Source organism: Lithobates pipiens, unplaced genomic scaffold (genome assembly GCF_037356315.1).
Source record: "Lithobates pipiens isolate NorthernLeopardFrog02 unplaced genomic scaffold, aLitPip1_a1.2 Scaffold_18, whole genome shotgun sequence".
In the NCBI taxonomy this organism is placed as follows: domain Eukaryota; kingdom Metazoa; phylum Chordata; class Amphibia; order Anura; family Ranidae; genus Lithobates; species Lithobates pipiens.
Genome location: NW_027507758.1, coordinates 336,629,048 through 336,652,740, shown reverse-complemented (window position 1 = coordinate 336,652,740; position 23,693 = coordinate 336,629,048). Strand labels below are relative to the sequence as shown.

The 23,693-nt window shown below is 42.3% G+C and overlaps 1 protein-coding gene across 2 annotated transcripts in view; it reads right to left on the bottom strand.

The window, feature by feature from the left end:
• IMPG1 (interphotoreceptor matrix proteoglycan 1) overlaps window positions 1–23,693 on the bottom strand; it is a 376,955-nt gene that overhangs the window by 85,876 nt on the left and 267,386 nt on the right. For both annotated transcript variants that reach the window (XM_077487351.1, XM_077487352.1), the window contains exons 13-14: window positions 17,573–18,582; window positions 15,323–15,542 (exon numbers count right to left, since the gene is read on the bottom strand). In XM_077487351.1, the coding sequence (XP_077343477.1) occupies window positions 15,323–15,542; window positions 17,573–18,582 (1,230 nt within the window). The remainder of the gene's footprint in view (window positions 1–15,322; window positions 15,543–17,572; window positions 18,583–23,693) is intronic.

Below are 23,693 nucleotides of genomic sequence, written 5' to 3'. Positions count from 1 at the left end.
TCTATAATGAGGTGAGCATTTTATAAAGTTCCCCATAAACGTTTACTGTACAAATTAAGGTCTGTTGGCATGGACCATAGGGCAAGTACATGGATTGCAAACTGGCTACAGGGGTGAGTTCAGAGGGTAGTGATAAATGGGGAGTACTCAGAATGGTTAGGGTGGAAAGTGGGGTCCCCCAGGGTTCTGTCCTGGGACCAATCCTATTTAATTTATTCATAAGCGACCTGGAGGATGGGATAAACTGCTCAATCTCTGTATTTGCGGACAATACTAAGCTAAGCAGGGCAATAACTTCTCCACAGGATGTGTAAACCTTGCAAGCAGATCTGAACAAATTAATGGGGTGGGCAACTACATGGCAAATGAGGTTTATTGGAGAAACATTTAAAATAATGCATTTGGGTGGCAAAAATATGAATGCAATTTACTTACTTGTCCGTGAACCTCTGGGGGAATCTAGGATGGAAAAGGACCTGGGGGTCCTAGTAGATGACAGGCTCAGCAATGGCATGCAATGCCAAGCTGCTGCAAGCAAAGCAAACAGAATATTGGCATGCATTAATAAGGGGATTAACGCCTGATATAAATCAATGATTCTCTGACTCTACAAGACTCTTGTCTGGCCGCACCTGGAGTATGCTGTCCAGTTCTGGGCATCAGTCCTCAGGAAGGATGTGCTGGAACTGGAGAGAGTCCAGAAAAGGGCAACAAAACTAATAAAGGGACTGGAGGACCTTAGTTATGAGGAAAGGTTATGAGCACTGAACTTGTTCTCTCTGGAGAGGAGATGCTTGAGAGGGAATATGATTTCAATGTACAAATACCATACTGGTGGGCCCACAATAGGCATAAAACTTTTCCATGAAAGGGAATTTAATAAGACACTAAAATTAGAAGAAAAGTGGCTTAACCTTAAACTGCGTAGCGGGTTCTTTACTGTAAGAGCAGTTAGGATGTGGAATTCTCTTCCGCGGGCAGTGGGTTCAGCGGGGTGCATCAATAATTTAACATAAAACTATTACATAAACACCTGAATGACCACAACCTACAGAGATATGCAATGTAATACTGACATAAAATCACACACATAGGTTGGACTTGATGGTCTTTTTTCAACTTCGCTTACTATGTAACTATGTAACTACTACTGGAAGAAGGGACATCTACACACCCATGTGAAGAGGCATTACAATGACCTGAATATAAGTGGACTCTTCTTCACTGACCATCAGTAAAAGGGGCCAATTCTTTACTGATGACCCTTACATTAATGAACAATATGAAGGGGGCACGCTTTCACTGATCACTAGAGATGAGATTCTGGTTCGGTCCGAAAACAGGTTCAGACCCAACTTTGCTTGTTCTGGCTTTCATCCAAACATTGGACATTCATCCCTTTCAGCAGGAGCCAAACATTAAGTAGCGGTTGCCCCGCATCTCCCGCAGCCATTCCAAGCTGACCGAGGCCTGCATCTGGCCAAGGCTCTCACTGAGGAAGAGTGTGCCTGTTAGACCCTGTTGGGGATTTCTCCTCCTCCCTATCCTCACTGACACTGACTCTATTTGTTCTGCTCCTTCCCCTGCATCCTCATTGGCAGAGGGGAGGGAGCCAATCATCAGCAGCAAAGCATTCTGGGACATATAGTCCCCACTAAAAATGGCCCCATAGCCTTGTATGGGGACAGGATTACACACCCCATTATTCACTGGCAAGAAAAAAAATCAAGAACACCATCTTGTCTGCTGAGGAGAAGCTAGTTACCACGAGTCAAGAGAAAAGACTGGACCTAGGGGAGAGGTGTTGTCTCTCGGGTCAGTCCATCGCTTCTTTCCAGCCATCCACGACCGGTCTGGGATATCCAGCCTGAGAGGGGATCCCAGGTACATATCCAGGTGCACCTGCACGGATGGCATGAAGCATTCCAGTGTGAAATTACCAGTCGGGTTACCAGAAAAGCCTGCCTGTTCCAGGACATTTGTTTGGGCTTTGACCGCAGGATTGGTGAAAGGACAGTTGCCCATTTGCAGGAAACAAGGACACTGCACACAGGCAGAGTTACTTCACTTTGCCCACACTTGCCTGAACCTGGGTCTCATTGAAGCCCTGCTAAGTAGTTACAGTGTACGCCCTGCTATCTGGATACTGCCAGCATACCACAGTTATGCTTCTTTTCTCTTTTTTCTTTTATATGCCAATTAAGGGATGGAAACACACACAATCTTATATTTTGTCTATAGCACTATTATCTGTGACATACATCATTTGCCAATTATAGGTCATAATTATTGTATTTGAGTTAGTCTACCATTCTGGTCTTTGCAGGGGTTTTCTGTGTTTTTTTCATTCATCCTCGGGAGCTGTGACGTGCACTGGGGCCTTCCCCTCCTCTCCCGGTCTAATTAGATGCGGGAGTACGGGCAGGTACTCTCTGCATTTCGATGCCACGCCTACACACTGCACAAGTGATGTCATTAGTAATGCCACACACTATTGTGATCTTTTTCCATCTGCATGCATCACGAGGGAGGGTCTAGGCGCCTATTTAAGAGCGATAGCCGCTCGGATGTTAGCGCCTTCTTTCCACCTAGCATGTAGCGTGACGTTGGTGGGGTTCTGTATGTGGACTGACTGGCTTTCATTACCACACTTTGATAGAGTACACATATTGTCTACATATGTCCTTCTGTGACAACTACACACCATTAGGACCATGCTTTTTATTCTTAGTCCCAAGTAATTTCTGGCAGCACTCCTTTCATATTGTTTTTTATGTGGGTACCCCATTTTTCTACCACTCACCTTTCTGGTGTCACATTCAGTCCTTTTAATTCACACCTGTGTTTTTCTTTGTCCTGGTATATGGTAACTTCTTTCCCCATTCATCAGCTATGCTAGTTGCTCTAATGATACACTACTATCATATATTATATTTTTTATAGAAACCCTATGGGCCTTCCCCCAACACCACTCACAACTCTGTCGATTGGGAATCCTTTTCCACTAGATATTTATGTACTGGTAGTCCTTGCCATGCCGTTGCCGCAGTGCCATTACCTCAGCTCCTGGGGATGATGCTCCCACAGTGCTCCCAGCTGCCAATAATATTAATAATATCTAAGTTTTTTTTATTGAGAATCTACCCTTAGGTAAGAGTGTTGGGACTATATTCTCTGGCCCCCCTCTTCCCATTATACGTATTATTATATTTATGGTAAATTTATATTTTATTTCAGATATACCCAGGCTACATCTGCTCCACAAAACATGTCAAGCTTTTTATTGATGCTAGGTCACAGCAATTATGTGTCACCATGTGATTTCTATCTCCCAGAATCATGAATCAATTATACATTACCATGGCCTCATATTATCAGGTTAATCATGTTTGTAGATACCATACTTGGGTCTATTACCACTTTTATTATGTTAATATTTGGGTACATTGATGCATATTATGTAATCATCATTATTACCATTTATTAATTATTATTTTTTATGTTCAATCATGTGATTTACTAATCATGTTTATTATTATATTCCTATGCTACTCATTGTGATGATTTTTTACTGCCTGGTATGCTGATTTGTATCAAATACAATGTCATTTAAGTTAATTGATTCATTATATTCTAGTGGTATGTTTCATACCACGTCACACAATCCCCCTTTTCCCCTTCTTTTACAAGTAACGGGGATGGAGACAACGGTATTTCTATGACCGTTGCCTCATATAAAGTCCCAAAATTATTTTCTCTTTTTTCTTTTATATACACAGTTACACTTTGCCAAGCAGGAGTTCTAAGTGCACCAACTAAAGTGGCTAGCTGAAGATCCAAGGCCTCATTCTTCTTCCAAGGGACTGAAGTTACTGGTGCCATACGGGCACGCACACATACTCAGGGCTCTGTATATGTGGTGTATGTGCGAGATAGTCTGACTTGGGAGTTATGCCACTGAACACTGAATTAGGTAGTGTTCATAGCTGGGCCTGCAGGTTCAGGAGACAGAAGGAAGAGATCTGACATAAGTAAGGGTCATTTCTCCGCCCTCCCTCTGCCTGGACTTGTAGAACCAAAGTTAAGTAGCGTGGTAACCAATCCAGTATGACGTCTCCATATTGTGATTAGAGTGTTTGCCTCTGCTTTTGTTTTTTTTTGCCATTGTGGAATCCCCTGGAAGCAGCCTTATACAATATATTGATTTATACTGCTCTTGATCTCAGTTATTGCTCTTCAGTTAATTAATTTGAAAATAAACTGTCTGTTACTTTGCCACAGAAACCTTACAGTAAAGACAATTCTGTGTTTTATCCTAATGTCTGTGCTTTTCATTGGTCCTTGCACTTTACACTATTGCCCGGTGTGTCAGAGGGGCTGAGACTGTTCTTGGGGTTAAGGAGCAGAGTACGGAACCAATTATACTTAAGTAGCTCCTCTGGGGGTAATGCTACAATTAAATACAGTATATGTTCTTTTAAAAAAAAAAGGTTCCATGGTGGTAATTCACCGTCAGTCACGTAGTCCAGCCATGCAGATCAACACCCGTTATGATGAATAATGCCCACCTACCAAAAAAACAAAACAAAAAAACCCAGCTGACTACAGACATAATGCTCTCCCAACTACTGCTCATCTGTGAATGACTTTACCAAGTATAAACAAATGGGTGGGGTCTCCAGAGGGATGTTATGACCAAACATGTTCATAACAATATTTGATCAATGGTGTCACAGCACCCAACCTTCTGTAATGTTCACCAAACCTCCCTGAACTAAACCCAAGTATGTGCAACTAATCTCTACTGACCACCTATGTAAGGGCACTCTACACTGAACATACTGCAGAGTGCATACCCCAGATATACTGTACATATGACTTTTAAATTCTTTAACCTGTGTTATGCCACAGACATACTTCTGACTCGTAAACTATGTTATAAGCTATGTTATAAATGGAATATGTCTGATGAGCTACATTTAATAGTCCTGACTGCTGCACTTTGTAAGTTGTGCTGTGCGCACATTACATATGCAGTGTCTATGCACAGGAAAGGACATGAAAACCAGGCTAAGTGATGCAACTATGCATGAAAACATAGGAACTGGTGTGTAGAAAAATGGCAGCAGGTGCTCTGTATTGATTTGTGAAATATTTGGCTGTAAGAAAGGTAGTTTGTTCATGAAGGACTGGAGAGTGGTACAATAATGAGTGTCTGTAGACAACAGTGAAGCATGGTGAACGTTCCTTGAAGGTTTGGGGCTGCATTTTTGCAAATGGAATTGGAGATTTGGTCAGGATCAATGGTGAGAAATAAAGACAGATACTTATCCATCATGCCATACATCAGGGCGGCATGTGATTGGCCTCAAATTTATTCTACAGGAGGACAACGACCCCAAGCATACAGCCAATGTCATTAAGAACTATCTTCAGTGTAAAGAAGATCAAGGAGTCCTGAAAGTAAACCTTTGCCATCGTTGCTTATCAAGAGATAAAAGGATTTGAGGCAGCCTACATCCATAGAAGATCTGTGGTTAGTTCTCCAAAATGTTTGGAACAACCTATCTGCTGAGTTCCTTCAAAAACTGTGTTCAAGTGTACCTAGAAGAATTGATGCTGCTTTAAAGGCAAAGACTGGTCACACCAAATATTAATTTGATTTGGATATCTCTTTTGTTCATTTACATTTTTGTTAATTGATAAAAAATAAACTATTAACACTATTAACTATTAACACGTATTTCTGAAAGCATTCTTAATTTACAGCTTTTTTTCACACCTGCCTAAGACATTTGCACAGTAAATATATATATATATATATATATATATATATATATATATATATATATATTGTGACAGAGCGAGGCTCTGTCCCTGTGAAATTGGAGGAAAGAGGGATCTCCAACCCTGTGTCCAGGTCTTGGTGATAACGAGCAGGGTGTGTGCCCAGCTGCACACAGCCCATATAACGAAGGGGCTGTTGGGAGTAGAGTGTGAGGGATGGTGGAGTGGAGTAGCTTGAAGCTGTGTGCATGTCCAAAGAGCCCAAAGCTGTGTGCGTTGAAGGGTTGAAGCTGTGTGCGTCCAAAGAGCCCAAAGCTGTGTGCGTTGAAGGGTTGAAGCTGTGTGCGTCCAAGGAGTCAAAAGCTGTGTGTTAAAGGGCTTGAAGCTGTGTGCGTCCAAGGAGCCTAAGAGTGTGTGCGTCCAAGCAGTTTGGTGGACGGAGCAAGTACCTATAGCAGCACTACTGCTGAAGAGTAGCCAGGTGGGCTAGCATTTTCATTTGGATTTTTTGTGTATTTAATGTAAGCTTGGACCCCTGCGTGGGATTTCTGGATGGACTAATATTTTGTTTTCTTATAATAAACATGGGCTACCAGGCCCTTAACCATAAACGCCTGCCTGATGTGAACTAAAAAATGCATCTACCAATTGAGCTAAACACCCCAATGTTACAAGTGGTGTTTGAATGCGGGCAGAAGACGGTGGAATCCGGGTCCTTGCCCTACAGTAAGTTCAAGTCAGGAACTATTGGCTGTGTGTGGAAGTGCAGCCAGGCAAAAGGCATTGCGTGTTACAGGTGGTGTACCTGTGAATGAAAAGTCCAATTTATTTATTTTTTCTTGCTATGAACTGTGTTTGTGTGTATGAGACAGCACAATCAGTGTGTGCAATGTGCAGGTGAGGAAAGCTTGCATGAAGAGAAAAGCAACTTGCTTTAAAAGAGACACTTTCATTTTCCTGGACTGTTTAAAGTTGTTCTGGAGTCTCTAAGTATGGGGCGGTCAAAGCTCCTAAAAGAGGCCAGGTTTGCTGAAATGAGAGACAGAGCTCTGTGGTTGGAGGGGTTGTTACCGCCCGAACGAGCCCCATACATACCTGATCAGAGTGTATCAAGGAGAAAAAGGGCTGGGGTTGTCCCTAGCAACACTGGTGCAATGAGTGCACAGGTGACTGCTGTTATGGAGAGTCCACCAGCATTTGAATCTGCAGTGGATTGGTGCAAGCGGCATTTAGCAGCACTGAACCAAGCTACAGAGGAAAGGAAGCCAACCCTCAGTGCAAGGGGAAAGCCGCTGGATGTCCATAACTGGAAGAGGGCTGTTGTTGCCCCTGGCAAAGCTGATGCAGTTAAAACAGCTATTGTGAAAGATGTGAATGTGTCACAGCATGAGACGGGATCCAGCAGAGAGAAGCCCATGCTATATGCAAGGAGCGAGGCTGATCAAAGGCTGAGGATGAGAGTGGTTGCCCATAGCAACGCAGAGGAAGCCAGTCGGGCTGTCTCTGTACCATGGGCTATGTCTAATAAAGATCGTGGAAAGTGGCTTAAGGAGGAGCCAATTTATCATGTTGGAGAGAGCCAGCAAAGTTCTGCTGGGAGAGTGCGGTCTCCCATGGCAACCGGAGTGAAATTTATGCCTGAAAGGAGCTGCAGTAGAGGTTTGGTGCAGTAGAGGTTTGGTTCAGCGTCCCCACAAAGAGGCCTGTGCATTCCGGCCAGCTGGGAATCACCAGGAGAGAATCGCTTCGGAAAAAAATCGTCCAGGCCCTTAACCATAAACGCCTGCCTGATGTGAACTAAAAAATGCATCTACCAATTGAGCTAAACACCCCAATGTTACAATATATTATATATATATATATATATATATATATATATATATACACGCGCACACACACACACACACACACACTGTCAGGGCCTGGATTTGAACCCAGAACATTTGCTTTGTCAGGCAATGTTTCTTCTTGATGAGCTACCTGGAATGCTGCACAGTTCCTAAGACAATTCCTTGAATGATCCTGTCTTGAACCCTGAACTCTTTGCTCCTCCCACAAACTTCCTGACTTAAGCCATGTCTCTGTGCTTCCTGTTTCCCAGATTATTATTATTTTTATTCAGTATTTATATAGCGCCAACAGTTTGCACAGTGCTTTACAACAGGAGGGCAGACAGTACACTTACAATACCAATCAATACAGGAGGGATCAGAGGGCCCTGCTCATTAGAGCTTACAATCTAGAAGGGAGGGTCAAGTGGAAACAAAAGGTAATAACTGGGGGGGGGAGGGTGAGCTGTTGGAAAAAATTTAAATACAGTTGTTAGGTGGGGATAGGATAGGCTTCTCTGAAGAGAAGGGTTTTCAGGGATCGTCTAAAAGCTAATAAAGTAGGAGATAAGCGCACCGATTGGGGTAAGGCATTCCATAGGATTGGAGAGGCTTTTGAAAAGTCCTGGAGGCGAGCATGGGAGTAGGTGATGTGGGAGCTAGAGAGCAGGAGATCTTGAGAGGAACAAAGAGAATGAGTAGGTTGGTATTTAGAGAATAGACCAGTGATGTAGCTGGGGGCTAAATTGTGAATGGCTTTGTAAGTAATTGTTAGCATTTTGAATTTAATTCATTGGGTTAGCAGAAGCCAGTGGAGAGACTGACAGAGAGGAGTAGAAGACACAGAGCGAGTGGTAAGGTGGATGAGTCTGGCAGCAGCATTCATGATGGATTGAAGAGGTGATAGACTATGTAGAGGTAAGCCAATGAGAAGGGAGTTGCAGTAGTTGAGGCGAGAGATGACCAGCGAGAGCTTTGTTGTGTCATTGGTTAGAAAGGGGCGTATTTGGGACATGTTGCAGAGGTTTAGGCAGCAAGATTCGGACAGTGATTGGACCTGGTGCTGAAAGGGGGGTTCAGAGTCCAGGACTACACCTAGAACCTTGGCATGTGGGGATGGGCTTATAGTTGTGCCATCCATTTTGACACAGAGATCAGGGGAAGGGGAAAGGGCATATGGGGGAGAAAAAATTATAGGTTTGGTTTTGGATAGATTGAGTTTGAGGAAGTGGTGTGACATGCAGACTGATATATCCGATAGTAAATTAGTGATACATGAGTAGATAGAGGGAGTGAGCTGAGGGGTAGAGAAATAGATGTGGGTGTCGTCAATGTAGAGGTGGTATTGGAAGCCATGGGATGCTATCAGCTGACCCAGGGAGGAGTTGTAGATTGAAAATAGGAGAGGTGAAAGAACAGAACCTGGGGGGCCCGGCAGAGAAAGGAAGAGGAGAGGAGGAAGTAGAGTTGTAAGAAACGCTAAAGATTTGGTTGGATAAGTAGGAAGAGAACCAGCGAAGAGTACAGTCAAGGAGACCAAAGGCGTGGAGTTTTTTGAGGAGGAGGGGGTGGTCAACCGTATCAAAAGCAGCAGAAAGGTCCATGAGTAGGAGTGCAGAATAGTGTTGATTGGTTTTGGCCGTTAGTAGATTGTTTGTTAGTTGTAGAACAGTTTCTGTGGAGTGTTGAGGACAAAATCCAGACTGAAGAGGATCAAGATGTCTATCATCAGTGAGGTGGATGCTCAGTTGGCTGTAGACCAGATGTTCAAGGAGTTTGGATAAGAAGGGGAGCAAAGAGATGTGGCGTAGGTTGTTAATCTTGGATGGGTCCAGTGAGGGCTTTTTAAGTATGGGTCTGAAAAGTGCATGTTTTAGGGAATTGGGGAAGATGCCATAAGAGAGGAAGAGATTGAAGATGTGGGTTAGAGAGTGTAGCATTGAGCCAGAGGGTGAACGTAGCATTTGCAAGGGAACAGGATCCAGAGGGCAGGTGGATGTTAGCAAGCAGTTTAATAACTTTGTTATTAAGCGGCCCCCCCACCCCAAAGCACCTTGTCCCCATGTTGATGAGGACAAGGGCCTCTTCCCGACAACCCTGGCCGTTGGTTGTCGGGGTCTGCGGACGGGGGGCTTATCGGAATCCGGGAGCCCCCTTTAATAAGGGGGCCCCCGGATACCGGCCCCCCACCCTATGTGAATGAGTATGGGGTACAATGTACCCCTACCCATTCACCTGTAAAATAAAAGTACAAAAAAAAACACAACACACGAGATAAAATACTTTATTGCACAGCTCCGGGGGTCTTCCGTCTTCGGGGGTCTTCTCGCCGGACTCCTCCGCTATCTTCTTGTAGCTCTTTTGCTAGCGGAGGAGTCTGGCTTTCTTCCTCGCCGCCGGCCTCTTCTCCCGACTTCGGGGGTCTTTTCCCCCTCTTCGGTTCTTCTGCCGGGCCACCGCGCCTTCTTAAAGCTCTTTTACAGGCGGTGGCCCGGTCTTCTGTCGCTGCCGCCGCCTTCCGCCCCTTGTCCCTATATAAGTGGCCGCGCAGCACGGCCCTGGCATTGTGGCCAGAGAGAGCGTCGAGTCAACATCTCCTGGAGAAGAAGGAGAAGAAGAAGAAGAATAAGAGTGGAAGGCGGCGGCAGCGGCGGCGACAGAAGACCGGGCCACCGCCTGTAAAAGAGCTATAAGAAGGCGCGGGGGCCCGGCAGAAGAACCGAAGAGGGGGACAAGACCCCCGAAGTCGGGAGAAGAGGCCGGCGGCGAGGAAGAAAGCCGGAATCCTCCGCTAGCAAAAGAGCTACAAGAAGATAGCGGAGGAGTCCGGCGAGAAGACCCCCGAAGACGGAAGACCCCCGGAGCTATGCAATAAAGTATTTTATCTCGTGTGTTGTGTTTTTTTTTGTACTTTTATTTTACAGGTGAATGGGTAGGGGTACATTGTACCCCATACTCATTCACATAGGGTGGGGGGCCGGTATCCGGGGGCCCCCTTATTAAAGGGGGCTCCCGGATTCCGATAAGCCCCCTGCCCGCAGACCCCGACAACCAACGGCCAGGGTTGTCGGGAAGAGGCCCTTGTCCTCATCAACATGGGGACAAGGTGCTTTTGGGTGGGGGGGCCGGCGCGGCCCCCCCTTCCCCAAGGCACCCCCCATGTTGAGGGCACGCGGCCTGGTACGGCTCAGGAGGGGGGGCGCTCGCTCGCCCCCCTTTCCTGGCCGGCCGGGTAGCGTGCTCGGACAAGGGTCTGTTGTTGACTTGGGGGGACCCCCACGCCGATTTTTTTCGGCGTTGGGGTTCCCCTTTAAGTCCATACCAGGCGGCGGGGCAAGGGACGTCTCCTTCGCGGGCCCCGCCTACCTGGAGACGCGCTCGAAATGAGCGGAGTTTCCTCCGCGTGTGTGGGCGAGTCCGTTCATTTCAAAAGTAGGGCGGATAGTACGGGGGACTTAGTACGCCGTATTAGTCCGCTCAAAAAGTGCCGTGTGTGGGCAAGTAGCCCGTTCGGAAATTCCGACGGACAGTCTGGCGTACTTTTCCGCCAGACTAAGTACGTCATACAGTTTGACCGTGTGTACGCGGCATTGGTCTTATGCCACAGGTGCTCACAAGCACGACTATGTTATTTCAGACTTCTAGTATCATCTGTTTGCCAAGGTTGAATGGGTCGGGGCCTGTTTCTGTGGGTAATGAGGGGGGGGGGGCAGTGAGTCCAGTGAGGCTAGAGGGGAAGCGTTGTAGACAGAAGTGGCTAGGTTGGTGCAGGATAGGGGTGAGATTTTGTCGTAGAGGTTGTTGATAGAGTAGAAAAGAGAAGGGTTGAGATGACATTCTGCAGGTAATTTTTAGGCGGTTGGAGGGAGAGGAGGTGGAGGAGAGCAAGAGAGTGAAACTAATAAGGTGGTGATCAGAGAGAGTCTCTTCTTGCTGAGTTACCTGGAATGCTGCACAGTTCCTAAGACAATTCCTTGAATGATCCTGTCTTGAACCTTCTTGGTCTTGAACCCTGAACTGCTCCTCCCATGAACTTCCTGATTTAAGCCATGTCTCTGCGCTTCCTGTTTGCCAGATTATTATGCTCTCTCCAGCCACTATCTTGCTCCTGTCTTCCCTGCTGCCATCCATATTTTGCTACCATTTTTTATTGACCCTTGGCTTGTTCTTCCACTATGCTTCTGCCTGATTCCAACCTGCAACTACTCATTACAGACCTTTTGGCTTGTTTATTGACTATGCTTCTGTTTGATCCCTACCTGCTTATCTACTACTGGCCCCCAGGTTACTTCACCTCATGGTGGGGCGATCCTGGTAGTTCCACTACTGCTATAGCAACTGGTCTTCGAGCGTGACCCCTGATCATGACATATACTCACATACAGTATTTATATCTATATTTTTAAAACCCTTGCACTGCAATATTTTTAACTACAACAAAAAGAAAACAAATTACATCCCTTCAAAAATCAAGGTTAAGAATTATAATAATATGAGCAGGAATAATAAAAAATTCTAATAGGAGACCAAATGGCCAAAAAAAAAAACATGGCTTAGAAAAAGGAGCCATTACCATGATAAATTACGTTGTGGTAATCAACCTAGTTTATTGGAACGGACATCAAGAACACATGCTGTATTATACTGTATAAAACATTTTCATTTTTAAAGTAGTTAAAAGCTGCCCATGTTTACCATTGTATTTATGATTCTTGCAAATAGATGCCCGGTGATTTTTTTTTTTTTTTTTTCCTACGATACAGATGCAGCTTATTGAACCACAACTATACTATTACTGTGTTTCTACAAAATTATTTTTCTTAGTATCTGTTATCTCACAGCATCAAAATAATCTGAAAAGCATATTAGTGCTTCAAAATCCCATATATGCACAGGCTCCTTACTATTCAATTTATAGAACAGCTTGCGGTAAAATTAAACAAGAAAGATAAAAAGCAAAGCTCAAGAGATATACAGTAATTGTAGTTTTGATGGATTACATGGTCAGAAAATAAATAGTTATCTAGCTACACATCCATAGTGCTCTGTGTGGGGTTGACTAGAGGAGCAGTTTGTGCATAGTAATAGATTGTCAAATAACTAGTCACTGGGGAAATAGTTCTCACTCTGTGGGGATTTTAGAAGTATGTACTGACAGTGCTTTTTGTGGCGATTTGTTGTCAGAGCCTAAATGTGCATATGTTATAATAAGAATGGTTACATGGCAAAATTAATTTCAGGCTCTATGTATTTTTTTCACTTGACATACCTGTCTGTCAAAGCCAGTAAGTCAAAACAGAAAGGTTGAAATAGAGTAAATGTTCACAGTGAGACATTGAATCAACATAGATCAGTTCTTATGTTAATCAGATACAGACCTAAACTGATTAACAGGCAAATAATTCAGTGTGAGTCTTTGTACCCTAATGAAACTCCATGATGCTGGACCTCTTGCTAGCAAAAATCCTCAGTCCATCAGTATAATCTCCACAGCCAGCATGATAATCCCACCACTAGCAAATGTCACTGCCACTCCAGCTGCATGATTTTCTCACTACTTGTTTAGACTTAATCCCTAACTACCGCTACCGGCATCATAACCCCAACCCCAATACATCAGTCTAATATTCATGAGCAGCACCATAACCCTCCACCCCTAGTAAGACAGTCTATCTCCACCACCAGTATCTCAACCCACTCTACGACCTATAGTCCAGCAGTCCAATCCCTTCCACCAGCATTTTAACCCCCCAACCCAGTGTAACAGCCTAATGTGTGCCACCAGAGTTAGAACCCAGCATCCCCAGTTCAGCATCCTAATCTCCACCTCCAGCCTCATATACCCTGCCACTGGTCAATCAGTCTACGCTCTTTTGCCACCTCATGGTCCAACAGCTTTATTTCCATCGTCTCCCCCCCATGGGCCAATGCGGTGGGGCACTTCTAAGAGACATTTGCTGTACTACCAGACATAGCTGCACAGTGTGAGTATTCCACATATGCTGTGAAATTCCCTTGGTTATTTGTAAACCATACTAGTTGTTTACTCCTTATAATTTTGTATATAGTCATATGTATATTATTGTATCACTAGATCATTGTGCCTTGCTCTTACTAATCATGAAGAAGGAATCTCTTTGTATTCCGAAACTCTGGGAATCCAGATGTATGTATGCTTTTAGCTCTTTGTGATGTGACTGATCATGGATTTTACTATTTTCAATAAAGCTTTGCTGATTTTACTATATCTTATCATTACTATACATTCAATATCTGCCTAATAAGTCCTGGGGCTATTTCTCCATGTTTTGCATATATCCACTACAAACATCACACCCCCCCCCCCCCCCCCCCAGCTGCAGTTCAACAACATAAAATCAACCACCATCATCTTAATTCCCCAACACCAGTCCAGCAGCCTAATGTCCACATACAGAATTATAACCACCACCCCCCCCCCCCCCCCGTTATACACACAAACACACACACACACACACACACACACAGCTTAGTATATACTCTGCATTTAGTGTAGATTAGATATTCAGTGTATAAGCTATATTCAGGCAGTGTGGTATATATAATATAGTGTATTGAAGTGGTTAAGGGAAACCCTGCGCCAATTTTATTTTTTTAAATGGTGTGGGGGACCCCCCTAAATCCATACCAGACCCTATCCAAGCACGCAACCTGTCAGGCTGCAGGAAAGGGGGGGGGGAAGGGCGCTCAACATGGGGAGGGTGCTTTGTGATCCCCTCAAAGCACCTTGTCCCCATTTTGATAGGGATAAGGGCCTCATCCGCACAATCCTTGCCCAGTGGTTGTGGGGGTCTGCGGGTGCGGGGCTTATCGGAATCTGGAAGCCTCCTTTAATGTGGCCTGGCAAAGTTCAAGAGGGGGTGGCGGTATCTTGTCCCCACCTTTTGCTATGGCTTGCAGGTTGCATGCTCGGATAAGAGCCTGGTATGGATTTTGGGGGGGCCCCACACCATTTTTTTTCATTTTGGCATGGGGTCTCCTTAAAATCCATACCAGATCTGAAGGGCCTGGTATGGATTTTGGGGGGACCGCCACGCCATTTAAAAACATTTTTGGCCTGGTAATGGACTGGGGGAACCCACGCCATTTTTTTCAATTATTTTTTAGGTATATTGCTGGGGTCCGGCAATTCATTACAGCTGCAAGCAATTTTAAATGACGTTTTTTCCTTTAGAAATTTAATTTTGCTGCAGGACTGTTATGAACATGGAAACAATGTGCTACTTTAAAGGTAGACTAAGGGGACCCCCAGGCACGATATTTAAAGAAATATTTGATTTTTATTGTTTCACTTTAAGCATTATTAAAAATCACTGCTCCTGAAAAAAACGTCCATTTTTAAAACTTTTTTTTTTACATTGATACATGTCCCCTGAGGCAGTACCCAGGTCCCCAAACACTTTTTATAGCAATAACTTGCGTATAAGCCTTTAACATGAGCACTTTTGATTTTTCACATTTGTGTCCCATAGACTTTAACAGTGTTTGCACAAATTTTTCATCTGTTCGCATGTTCTGGTGCAAACTGCCCAATTCCTGATCTTTCTTTACACCACACATTAAATATTTTACAATGCACTAGTGTTTTCTTTGCAACAGAATGCAACAAGTTGTTTTCTTAATTGGAAATATTTCAAACATGCTATTTTCCTGTATTTATTTCTTACCTTGTTCTATGTCCAGAGAATAGCTGTCTATCTGCAAATTGAGTAATTGCGCTGCATGAATACAAAACTCTTCTAGAATGCAATGGACGGCCTTGGTAACATTATAGGGCAATGGTTTAGCAAATTTAAGTTTGCTGTTAACAATCACGCTCCCTTTCTTGAAGTTGAGGATTTCAAGGTTTTTAAATCCAGTGAGATTGGACTGCAGATACGGGAGCAGCTGTAAGAAACACCATACATTATTTTAACACAAAGAATTGTTTGTTTACACTTGACAATTATTGCTTTTGTTAGTTACTGTCAGTTAGATATTGTTTGAGCTACCATGTTCTTCTAATATTGATTTATTTGTGTATTTGCTGTAAATTTTTAATTTGTTAAAATGAATGTAGGAATGTTGAACATTTCTCTAGTTAATTTTTCTCAGTCATTGGTTGTCTTAATTTTGAAGCCTATTAAAATCTTAAAATAGAAATTGAATATATTGGAGCCTAGCAGTTCCTAAATGTAGTGGTTGCATTAATTATATCAAGCTTTTTTCCCTATTTTTACCTGCTAATCATGTGCATAACACACTTAATTATGTAGGGTGGCTATGCTTACTTTCTCTACTGTGCCTTTTGAGGAAGTAATGTTTCTCACCAAGGCTGGAATTCAATCTTCCTTTCTTCATCTTCATGACATGAATGAAGGAATACTGCAATTCTGGCAAGATCAACAGATATTTTCTATGTTCTTAGCATGAAAAGAGAAAATGAATGCAGCCACTACATCTAGGCACCAATATCCATTAATTTAAAAAAAATGTTTAATGCTAAACTCTCTCTCTTAGGATTCTGTCTAGAAAATAAAGAAACACAAATGTGAATCATGCAGGCTCTATTGCATTAATCAATAATATCGATCTAACACTAAGGGCTTGTGACAGAAGGAGAGACCAGACTGAGACAGTTTCTTTTCGGCACAGATTTAGCCATTTCATCCTCCTGTGCTTTAGCAACAGTGATAATATGTTTGGCTCCCTTTTATCTATTTTAATACATGTAACTATCAGATACACTTTCAGTTTTCTTGTCCTATATGCTGATTTTTCTCCTTTATGTCTGTTGAGAACCATATTTTCTAAATTCTATTTGCTCCTACTAATTTGCCGGACATATAATTCAGTTACCTCCAGGATGCTGCACTCTAATAGTGCCCAATAATTACAAACTCCTGCAATTAAGGTTTTGTTCTCATATTAAACCAAAGACATTGGTGATCACTAGACCCCATCTCAGCTCCCAATGAATGCCCATTTGTCGGTACCAGGTCTACAAAAAGAACTCCTCTGTCTGGACTAATTACTAAACCCCTTTCAATGCCTCCAACATATTTCTGTTCCTGCGTGTAAGCACAGTTTGAAAGTGTAATTTAATTTGTCCAGCTTGTTGAAGGCACCAATTATGAAATGCTTCTCACTGATTTGTCATTTGAGTTATCTAATAAATAAACAAGTTATCATAATTCCTCTCTGGCTTGTAGATGGTGTGGGTTTGAAATAACGTAAGCTTTTCAGTATTTTTTACATAAAAAAGGTAAATCTACTTCCCCTGTTTCTTTCTCTGTCATTAATGTATAGTGTGTACCCTGGAATAGGTATTTCCCAATCAGTAGAATCCCTGAACCATTTCTTTGTAATTGCAACACAGTTTTCTTTCTAGACATGGGCAAGGCCCCAACTGAATGCTCATATTGCCCATTGCATTGTGATACAACTTTTAGGAAGCATAGGCTGGAACAATGGCAGTGATTCCCAGAGACCTAAGATTAGTAAACTTGAATCTGACACAACTTCTTTCGGGTGTCTCAGTATATCATACGCTTCTTATGTTGGTCAACGTAATAAAAGCTTTTTAAAACGAACGCTTGCCATACATTATACATTTTTCTTATTCAATTTCCTTTAGATTTATTGTCAAGTATGCAGTTCAAGGGCCTGCTCGACGTCATACAAATTGAAAGTGTTTAGGTTTACCTCATATTATATTATTTTGGTAAATCTAAAGGAAAATTGTATTATTTATGGCCAGACAGTGATGTTTTAATACTCTGAAAGGGCAGACAAAGAGTAATGTACAGTATGTCTTATAAACATTATCAGCCCTGAGGAATATGAAAATATTAGCAAATAGTACTTTGCTCTCATGTATAAAAAAAATTGATAGTATAGGAATACAGTTTGGATTTCAATAATAAATATTTACCCACCAGGTGCAGGAACTGATGTTCAAGTGTTTTGTATTCTGGGGAACTTTTATTGAACAGGTCTTCAGAAAATGGCATATTAGTCACCCTAAGGCTGAAGAAAACAACAAGCTCTTTTCCCCTACCAGTAGAAATGTCTGTAGTAGAGTTTAAATGGTCCAGGGAGGAAGAGGCTGCTGTATAATTTGGGGGGATTTCTGGACTTGACATTGAAATGTTACTTTCTTCTACCGCTGTGCTCAATATATCTGTGTCAATATCATCATAAGCTCCATTTCCTGAGACTGTGAAAGCATCCTCTTTATAAGTTTCTGTAAAACTGGATTCTTGTACAGAAGAACTTATCATAGTTGTAACTGTTAAAGTGGTAGTATCTTCCAAGGTAGTAGAGATGCTCATAACTTCATATTCTAGAGAGTTCTCTATTACCACTGATTGATCTGTTGATAAGGAAATTATAGCGGTTGGAGTCATTTCATCAAACAATGTAATTACTTCTGGAGTAGTTTCTTCAAGTTCAACAATTTCTTCTGGGGTAGCATTTTCAAGTCCTGCAGTTACTTCTGTAGCAGTGTTTATATGTACTTCCATAGCTTTTGTTGTAACGTCTTTGGTCACTTCCAAAGTTTCTGTGCTTAAGTCTTTGGCAATTGCAGCTTCTTCTAAAGTACTGTCTGTAAGCACTTTTATTGTTTCTGGTGTTGTGTATTCCAATTGTGCTATGATTTCATGAGTTGTTTCTTCACCTACTTCTATTGCATCCAAACTAGTCACTTTTTTGGGTGTAGTTACTTCAAGTGTTTCTATAACTGCTGGACCTGTGATGGAACTAATTGGTTCATAGTCAGTGGGAAGTTCAGATGGTGCTACAGTCAAAAAAGCTGATTCCATCTCTTGGGCAGTGGACACCGACACATCTGAATCTAAATAAGCAGGTAATGTTTTAATAGTTCCAATTGTTAGTGTTTCAGTGGATGAAATATGTTCCTTGAAATCATCTGAATGATCTATACCTGTAATACAAAATAACATTAAAACATTTGTTGTATTATCCATAGTTGTTGTGAGTTCATTTTTATTATTATAAACTGGAAAAAAATAAATAAAAAAATAAAAAGTCAGGGTTTCCTGGTCATGATTCCCACTGTATTTTTAATTATACCTACAAATTTTTTTTTTTTTTTACCAAAAACAATTATGTTAGCTTTAACTTGTCTTTAATATAACATTTGTGAGTGCTTGTACAATTGTGGTGGGAACATTAGATTGTAATGTAGAAACTGAAATCTCTACTCGCCTCTATTGAAAGCCATTCACTGAACTTCTTTAACAAAAATATACAGTGTGTATATTCTAGTCCACAGTATTTATCTTTACAAAAATGTACAATGATGCATTCTTTTAACATCATTTTTTTTTTATAGTCATTTTAAAAGCAAATTAGAGAAGAGCTCATATCATATTATTACAAATGTCATTCCATCAGAGTGGCAAGACAAAAACAAGTGAAAGATAAAGCATTAGCGATTGCAACTAAAAGTATCTCTCCTTTTTCACACAATTAAGCATCTGTTCAAATGTGTGATTGTTGTCCTTCTGTGTCTTTACCACTCATATCCACTGAAAAAAAAAATTCATGCACAGGCTGTAATTTAAAATGTCCTTGTCAATAAATCACTTCTAAAAAATGTGAGATAAAATAAATGAATGCATTGAATCAATCTCATAAATATTAAACACACCACTCTTTATTAATTTTATCTTTAGTAATCATAAAATATTTATTTAATCAAGTCAAGGACATAATCAGCTTAATTTTTTAGTAAAATCACAAAAATTCCAGACTTTAATGACCACCTTTTGATTGTTATGGTACACGTGTTAAAGTATATTCACCTGTGAATAATTTTGAGGGTTTTTTTTGCTTTAGTTCTTCCACATTTTTTCATATCAGATTATCTATACTTTATCTCCCTCAGGCTTCATGTACACTAGCCTATGCTGGCAGTTCCTAAACTTGAGTTTAGGAGCTTTTGGTGTGTTTTTGCCCAAACTCCTAAACTCAACTCCATAAAAGTCTATATATCCATGTACACATAGGCTTTTAGCAGAGTTTAGGAGCTGCCACGTTTAGGTGAGCTTCAACCTCCCTCTCCTGAATGCAGAAGAATTGTGTTCAGAATAGGAACTTTTGACCGCTGGCCATGGGAAACCGCTAAACATAGCAAAATCGTGTCACAGTTGTAGACTAGTGTACATGAAGCCTTGGAAAGCTGTCTGATTTCTGCTGGTCCACCTCCTGATATTCTTTTGTGGTAGCTCTATGAGTCACTAAAAATAAAATAAAAAATATTATACTTTTAAACTTATAATTCATAACTTGTGCTGCTGAAACAGATAGTTTTCTCTTTGAGGAAGACATCTGTCTGTTTGTAAATTCTCTGAAACCTGACACACTTCAGCTTGTCTGCAAACAAAGGGTGGTGCCAAGTGGTACATGCAAGGTTAGACTCTTCCTTCCATTTTCTGAATGTTACAAGATAAAGATCAGCCCTGACAGTGGAAAGGACCAACTATTATTATAGTTGAATCATCATCAGGACAGATGACGATGACACACCTGAAAGTTGTACCTGTAAGATCAAGTAATGAAAAGCAACTTCTGGGGTCGATTTCCCAAAGTCATATAGTTGGTTCACATAGTAAGGGAATTTTCCCATAGCCTAGTGCATAAGTTGAAGGTTTGATGACTTCCATCATCCACTTATGTGCAAGAAAAAATACTGTTTTTCTTTTTGTTTTTTTTCCACATGATTCGATTTTTTTTTAAAGTGAATGTTTATCACATAAGTGAAAATACCCTTTCAAATTGAGAATTCACTTTCCAAAATGAACATGCCCTATACCATAAGTAAAATTCACCACTCTATATTATAATCACACGCTTATTTTAAAGTTTGTAGTAGGCTTTTGTTGTTGATCTTCTTTTAAAAAGAGTAGCTACCCGTCTAGCAAGCTGATTCTAGCTTCAGTACTTTAGTCAGAAACCTGGAAAATGCTTTCAGCCTGTAAAGCCAGACCCTGATCTACATACTTCATACATTCAAGTCAGTGGATTAGAAAGCGTGGCTGTTGAGAAACTAGAATTTTCAGTAGAACAGCATTAGCAATAGCAGCACTAACTTGTTTACTTTAATGATTTATCCTCTTATTTAAAAGAGACATTGATAGAAGCAAATGCAATATTGTATTATGTATTTGTTATAGCTGATATCTCTTCTATATTAGGAGTAAAATGTCCCTTAAGAATACTAGACCTATCTTCATGTTTTCTGAACTATTATTTGGTTTATTTTGAGCCCCTGTTGGTATCATGGATGATGGGAGCAAAAGAATGCAAACATAAATGAAGCTATTTGTTAAAACATACTATGTGATAAGTACATAGTTGCCAACATTGTAAAAAAAAATTCGGGACACTTTTTTGGCAGTAGGCGGCGTCATGGTATAATTAGGGGGTGGGGCATGCATCTATAGGTGTGGCATAGGAGGTAAAAATGTGCCGAAATATGGGCGTGGTTTACGTAAAATAGTGGGCTTGGCTTACATGGGACGTGGCTCAAATGGGTGTGGTTAGAGTCTGAGATGAATGCGGGATGGAGAGGGAAAGGAGGGGGCTGGAGAGGGAAAGGAGGGGGGGTGAGGGAAAGGAGGGACAGCAGCCCCCCAATCCTACACCACAATAGCAATATGTGTTTTCCAGAGTTTGACAATCAGCAGATAAAGATACTCCAAATACCTGGTGTTGGTGCTTCAATCATCCCGGCGCCATGATTGTTATGGTGTCAGGATGGTTGAAGCGCATTATTTCTATTATTACATTGTAATATGAAATTAAATCATTCAACTCACCATAATGCTGAATCAGTGGGAGACATGAGTGCCTCTCTAGCCATGTTGCCTGCCACCAGATGCCATCAGGTGTCCCAAGCGGAGTCTGTCCTTACATCAGGTGCCCCATCAGAGGTACCTTCCTCACATCTGTGTCCATCAGCGGAGCCCCTCCTTATATCTGGTGCCCCTCTGACATTCACAGACCGCCCCCCCATATCCTGCACAGACCTGCCCCCACATACTCCACAGACCGGCCCCCACATCTCCAGACTGGCCCCTGACATACCACTGGCCCCCAACATACCACTGGCCCCCAACATCCACAGACTGGCCCCGACATCCACAGACTGGCCCCCAACATCCACAGACTGGCCCCGACATCCACAGACTGGCCCCCGACATCCACAGACTGGCCCCCAACATACCACTGGCCCCCCACATCCACAGACTGGCCCCCGACATACCACTGGCCCCGACATCCACAGACTGGCCCCGACATCCACAGACTGGCTCAGGCATCCACAGACTGGCCCCCGACATCCACAGACTGGCCCCCGACATCCACAGACTGGCCCCCGACATACCACTGGCCCCCACATACATTCACAGACTGGCCCCCGACATCCGACTGGCCCCCGCCCCGACATCCACAGTGACAGACTGGCCCCCGACATACCACTGGCCCCCCACATCCACAGACTGGCCCCCGACATACCACTGGCCCGACATCCACAGACTGGCCCCCGACATCCACAGACTGGCTCAGACATCCACAGACTGGCCCCCGACATCCACAGACTGGCCCCCAACATCCACAGACTGGCCCCTGACATACCACTGCCCCCCACATACATTCACAGACTGGCCCCCGACATCCGACTGGCCCCCGCCCCGACATCCACAGTGACAGTCTGGCCCCCGACATGCCGTCATTGCCACGCGGAGACATTTAACTGTGGCGCCACCCACTGCACTTTACACTGACACACACACACACACACTGGCAGCGGGGGTGGGCGGCGCCACAGGTGTAGAGCAACTTCTTCTTAAAAATGGTCGACCTCTAGCCGCCGCCGGCAAAAAAACAGGAAATTCAATTTCCCGGGACAAACCGAATTTCCCGGGACATTTCCCGGGACAAAATTAATTTGGGACAAATGTCCTAATCCCGGGAATGTCCCGGGAAATTCGGGACAGTTGGCAACTATGTAAGTAGATTATCTGTTATAGGAAAATAATTATCAGTTAAAGAAAACTTTCCTTATTACTTTGGTTTGCTGGTTTCCATTTACATTACTGCAGCATTGGTGTAAAGGGCCCTCTGAATATCTACAGCACTACATAGAAGTTATTTTAGACCTAATTACTGAAAACACATATAACTCTGACAGCAGCAATATCAGCAGAACCTGTTTACAATAAGAAAACAACTATATACAGCAAGGCTGTTTTCAAAAGTTGGAGCCTTTATTCAGAGCGGCTGATTAAGTTTCATTTTTAAAATCAGGCAAGGAATCTATGTTGCTATGAGCAACATATTTCTTTTGCTCCACTTTACTTTATACCAATTTTTATTCAAGTCAGACACTGGGGGTTATTTACTAAAGGAAAATCCACTTTGCACTGCAAGTGCACTTGGAAGTAAAGTCGCTGTAGATCCGAGGGGGACATGCAAGGAAAATAAAAAACAGCATTTTAGCTTGCACATGATTGGATGATAAAATCAGCAAAGCTTCCATTCATTTCAGATCTACCCCTTAGATTTACAGTGACTGCATTTCCAAGTGCACTTGCAGTGCAAAGTGGATTTTCCTTTTGTAAATAACCCCCACTGTGTCTCATAGTTGAATGCAGAATGGTAAGACCTCTAAAGGCACATTATACATAACAGCAACATTTACCACATGTGCTACACATACCTATAGTATACATAGTGGCAGAAAGGCCTAGCTAAAGGGTAAAAAATTGGGGTTACCAAATATACCATAGTATACATAGTAACACAATTTTGTGTAACTCCACAACTCACATATCTCTTTCTTTGTCCTCTAACAATAATTTTTTTTTTGTCTGTCAATTCTGCCTACCCACACCTAGCTTATCTCTCTCTGCCATAAACATCAGTTTGATTTTCCTAATGGACAGTTTTCATGGCAGCTTGAAAACCACCTAAAATTGATGATTATATATATATATATATATATATATATATATATATATATATATATAT